The sequence below is a fragment of the Sinocyclocheilus rhinocerous genome, unplaced genomic scaffold (assembly GCF_001515625.1).
Source record: "Sinocyclocheilus rhinocerous isolate Xijiao unplaced genomic scaffold, SAMN03320098_v1.1 scaffold58, whole genome shotgun sequence".
Classification (NCBI taxonomy): Eukaryota; Metazoa; Chordata; class Actinopteri; order Cypriniformes; family Cyprinidae; genus Sinocyclocheilus; species Sinocyclocheilus rhinocerous.
This window is the reverse complement of record NW_015652310.1, coordinates 213,688-218,990: the sequence shown is the minus strand read 5'-3', so window position 1 is coordinate 218,990 and position 5,303 is coordinate 213,688. Positions and strand designations below refer to the sequence as shown.

Here is a 5,303-nt window from a genome sequence, read left to right as displayed (position 1 = left end):
CATTCAAAAGCTAAATGCAGAAAATATGACGAGGCATATCTTGCTCTCGGCTTCACTCACCGTGTCTATAACGGACGCTACAGTTGTCGCGTCGCACCGCAACAGCTCTACACTGGACGCGACAAAGCAACTGTTGCAAATCATTTTAACTTGTGTCAGTACATCATAAATAGAACAAGGCATCAGTTTACTGTTGGGGATTTGGCATGTTCTGTACATTTGTAGGCTGTACATTTATTTGTTCAAAAATAGAGTAAAACACTTATATGGTTTTCTTTTTAAATATACTATAAAATGTAATTTATTCCTGTGATGGTAAGGCATCACATATGGCGAGTATAGTTTGTTTCATTTGAATAAAAACATTTATTAAAACTCTAACATTATAAAATGTATATAATATTTTCACCAATGTAATGCATCCTTGCTGAAAAAAAATTCTTAAAGAGCAGGTCATATGGTATTTTAAAGTGTCCTAATATTGTACACAAGTCTTCTTCAGTTTGCTACAGAGTCAAGTCAAGTCAAGTCACCTTTATTTATATAGCGCTTTTAACAATACAGATTGTGTCAAACCAACTGTACAGCATTAATTAGGAAAATAGTTGTAAAGAGGCAGTTTATCACAGTGGTTCTTGACCTTTCTGACTTCAAGACCATCCACTTTTTCAGTTGTTTGTCATTTACCTCATGACTGAAAAACTCAGACAAGTCTTTCCACTTCTCAAACTAATTTGGCATTTATAGTTTCTAGAATACCTAGTGAAAAAAAATAAAGTACTGTAGCAAGAACTACCTTGACAGGAAAAGCAGACAACCGCCGCCGAAGTGAGGAGGATATTGAGCCAACTGTGCTACGAGCTACAGATCCCACAGCTTCACACTTCAGCTCTGACACCTGAGACATTAGTTATTTAACCCAGCAATGAATTATACAGATACACAACTGCAAAGTGTGGAAACGAGTGAAAGCTGAAGACTTGCCTCCAACTCAGATGGAACACAAGAGTAACTATGTTGCACAGTCTCCACTGAATTTTGGCTGCCGTCACTGTCATAATCGCTGCCTGACATCGGCTCGGCGTCTGTCTGAACGGAGACGCCACTATCCAAATACTTATCAGCCCAGCACTTCACCAGGGCCATCGTGTCCTCATCTTTAGTAAAACTAAAAAAGTTAAACAAGACTATAATATACAGGCCTAAACAAGAAATAATCTTTAAAGTCTACTATTTTTTTCTGTCAAGATACAGCTGCAACAAATACAGAGTAAACAATAAAGGATATAATTACCCGCTCTGATTCATTGTACTCTGTCGAAGTGGTTTCATCTTTCTAGGAGGGACTTCATTTTTTGGTGAGAGCTACAGAAGAGCAAACATTTTAATGAGGGTTGTTATGGTGTACATTAAACGACTTCCAGAAACAATGGTGTATTTCTGTATGCTGGAAATTCAAATATTTGATCATGGCTGCAATGAATGCAGTTCTAACTAGCTACCCGTTTTTTTGAAGAGCCAATATCCTGGCTCAGTGCAGAGCGTAACCCATCATTGCTGTCATACAACGTTTTGTTCATTTCCCTGATGTGAAGGAGAGAAGTCATATTGTATAAGTAAGCTAGAAGATCCATTTCTTTATTAGAATATTGTGATTCATTTGACTCCCAAAGAGAACGACTGAATTGCCTTACTGGAGGAATTCTATTTGGCTGGAATAAGACTGGAACTCCATCACCATCTTCTTAAGGTCATCACTTTCTCTGAGAAGAAAAAGAAATCACATCAAGCACTTTTTCTTAAATTACTTCTTAGAAAACACATTGGAGGCGGCGGTGTTTAAGAACTACTGGCAGCATTCACATATTTACGCACACAAACCCAGCTTAAATGAATTGAAGCATCAATGTTTTCACCTCTCATGTTGGAGTTTCTGGTCAGTGAAGGCATTCTGCAACCTGTCCAACTCAACCTGGAGAACGGAGACGTTTATCTGGGCTTTCATAAGAGAACTCCTCAGCTCCTCATTTTCCTGCAGAGGAACACAAAAGCTGATGAGATCACAAATATTTAAGTTTGCATTTAGTGTTACAATTAGAGGTCTCCACGGGATCGATTTTTCAGTGCCATTTACGCTGAAAATAAGTTATTTCTTCCTGCTCCTGCCCACAAAATCCCACAGCTCTATACAGATTTTTCAGTCCCGTTGCAGTATGACTATCTAGCTCCAGTGTCATAGGCAATTTTTTCCCCAATTCCAACACAAAAAAGAAGCTTTCCTTTGCGGTCATATGCAGTCAAAAAAAAAAACCAAAAAAAAAAACCAATAAGAATATCCAACCTTGCACCTGTAAACAATTTATTTCTGTTGCACAATAGACATTACATTTTGTATCTTAAGATAGATTTGATTAACTCAAGTCCCACAAGTCATCTTTCTCCAGCTTACATATCAGTATCTTCCCTCCTGCACCCAGCAATTCAAAACTTCTCACACAACACTGTTGCAGATACCGCGGGAAAGCAGACCTCTAGTATCAGCCCTTATTCTGCCATTACAGACAAAGTGGGGCAAGATGTCAGTGAATAAGCTGTAGTGCAACTAAAAAAAATAAAAAAAAATAAAAGTTCATTATTTGTCACAACAAAGATTACATTTAAAAAGGACCCTTGTTTTTAATGTTTGTTTTACTCCCAAATTCTCCAATGATTGAACTTATGTCGACATGTCTCATCCCTAATATGGGCCGCATTGTCACTTGACTACTGAGGTTACGTTTGCACAATGTAGCCTCAGTTTTTCACTTTGCAGTTTTGAAAAGATTACAATGTTGTCAAATCGATCCGTTCACAAAGATCTGTGAAAACAACTAAAAATACTATGTGACCCTGGACCACAAAACCAGTCTTAAGTCGCACGGGTATATTTGTAGCAATAGCCAAAAATACATTGTATGGGTCAAAATTATCGTTTTTTCTTTTATGCCAAAAATCATTAGGATATTAAGTAAAGATCATGTTCCATGAAGATATTTTGTAAATTTCCTACCATAAATATATTAACTTAATTTTTGTTTAGTAATATGCATTGCTAAGAAATTCATTTGGACAGATTTAAAGGCGATTTTCTCAATATTTAGATTTTTTTGCACCCTCAAGATTCCAGATTTTCAAATAGTTGTATCTCTCGGCCAAATATTGTCCTATCCTAACAAATCATACATCAATGGAAAGCTTATTTATTCAGCTTTCAGACAAAAAAAAATTGACCCTTATGACTGGTTTTGTGGTCCATGGACACATTATGCATGCCAGGCCAGTAGTTGGCGTTGTTCCTTTGTAAAGAAACACAATGCGCCTGCACACAAACCTATAGACTGAACACGTATTACGCACAGCATCACCGTTTTCACAAATATGCGTTTATAATAACAGTATAGTTTTCAAAAACTTACACTTTGAAGTCCATTTTCAAAAGTTTGCATCTTCAGCCCCCCAAAACACTGTTGTCATGTGAATGAATGGCCAAAACTCTTAAATTTTGCTTTAAGTTCAAAACAAAGTTGTGTGCCCCCTCAGAAGTCGTCATATTGGTCTTTATGCGATAGTTTCACCTCTGCTTGAAGTCTCCACAAAACTTGATATTTTGAAGAATTTTGGGAACAAAACATTGGACCGCACAGAGACACTTCTCTGGATAAAATTTTTCATCCACTAAAGTCAGTCATACAATTCTGGTAAACTTTTAGGGGAGAATTTTCTTTTTTTTGATAAATTATCCTTTTAAGCTAAAATTGGCACAGTTACACTCCCCTTCTGTTCAAATACTTTTGAAGGGCACTGCATGTTGAAAAGGAGTATCTGATTCATACCTGCATCAGATCTCTAATCTGTGCTCTCAATTTGATGGCATCTTCCCTGGGGCTGTTTAATTTAGACTCCTCTTGATATTGCTAAAATTTGAGAAAGAAAGTTACACAAAAAAATAAAGACAAACCCACATGCAAAGACATTAAAATAAGAATCCCACATCGCTCCCTTACCTTTGTGAGCCTTTCTATCGTTGTTTGCAGGTCTGCCAGTTCATTATCATGCTTGATTTGGAGCATAGCAATGGATTCGTCCAATTTCTTTTGCTCCTGTATGCATGAAACCCAAGAAGAGTGTTTTCCTTATATGCACAGGCCTAATAAAGAGGCATTTACTAGCTCTCAGAGAAGCCTTTGTGCACACCGAGTCAGGCCGGCTTTCTTGCATCTCACTGGGCTTCAAGAATAAAGCTGAACCTGAAATCCCTCATTTCATTTACCAAGACAGAATTACACACATTTACATATGTATGAATGCATACATTACACACACACGTAAACGCATGTGTTTATGCATGTTAATCTGTCTTGGTGTCAGTTATTAAGTACCATTAAAAACAGAAAAATTTAATCATGATATTTAAACAATGTACGTATCTTTGAATATTATCAAGAACGCAGAAAAGTATTGGTTACTTTTGCATTAACCTGCATCCACATTAATCTTACATTAATATTCAATAAATGAATGTACACAAATGTGCCAATTCACATTCATAATCACTGAACATTCAACTTGTCTGACTTCTCACCTCTTCCCTGACCCTTTCTTCTGTGCGGGACAGTTGCTGCTGCAAGTCCTCCTCCATCTCTGCTAACTGACTGCTGGTCAGTTCCTCTGTCCTGTTCACATCAAAAAGCATAAGGCATAGCTTTTCAGAACCAAACGGCAACTTTAAAGTCTTTTTTATACAGAAAGCAGTTTGAAACAACCGGCCTTGGTCTTCGGATACCCTTTAATGCATCCATGTGCACCTACATCCAGATCTCAAAAGAAATGTTCCCTGAGGAGCTACTACTGGAGAGATGAAAAACTCCTTTAAACTACACAGTCTTATCGTAATCATCAAGCGGGTGCAGTTGAGCAAACCTCCCTTCCAAAGGGAAGGGAGGAACGAAGGTAGGGCTCTTGAGAAGCAGCAACTGTGTAAGGTGGACCGGAGGTGAAAAACAGCGCTAAACAGCCTTTTACTGCTAAACACACAGTAAAAGGCCAGGACTATGTCTTGCTGTGAAAAAGCACTAAAAACTACATCCACACCTACAGAACCACAAATAAGTTTCGACAAGGAGAATGACGAGCTTAGTAACTCAAGCCTAATTTTCAGTTTCCTCCCTCCTTAGAAATGGTAGAACTTTTCTTTGTTTTAACAATGAAAGCTTTGTAACCTGAATTCTTTAAACTCTTAAAACATTAGAAACACTTCCTGGACA

At 37.6% G+C, this 5,303-nt stretch overlaps 1 protein-coding gene across 1 annotated transcript in view; it reads right to left on the bottom strand.

The window, feature by feature from the left end:
• LOC107714780 (ras and EF-hand domain-containing protein-like) overlaps nucleotides 1–5,303 on the bottom strand; it is an 11,590-nt gene that overhangs the window by 4,264 nt on the left and 2,023 nt on the right. The window contains exons 3-12 of the mRNA XM_016520747.1: nucleotides 4,622–4,741; nucleotides 4,044–4,139; nucleotides 3,873–3,953; nucleotides 1,917–2,032; nucleotides 1,695–1,763; nucleotides 1,503–1,584; nucleotides 1,295–1,365; nucleotides 985–1,168; nucleotides 797–898; nucleotides 490–506 (exon numbers count right to left, since the gene is read on the bottom strand). Of these exons, the coding sequence (XP_016376233.1) occupies nucleotides 490–506; nucleotides 797–898; nucleotides 985–1,168; nucleotides 1,295–1,365; nucleotides 1,503–1,584; nucleotides 1,695–1,763; nucleotides 1,917–2,032; nucleotides 3,873–3,953; nucleotides 4,044–4,139; nucleotides 4,622–4,741 (938 nt within the window). The remainder of the gene's footprint in view (nucleotides 1–489; nucleotides 507–796; nucleotides 899–984; nucleotides 1,169–1,294; nucleotides 1,366–1,502; nucleotides 1,585–1,694; nucleotides 1,764–1,916; nucleotides 2,033–3,872; nucleotides 3,954–4,043; nucleotides 4,140–4,621; nucleotides 4,742–5,303) is intronic.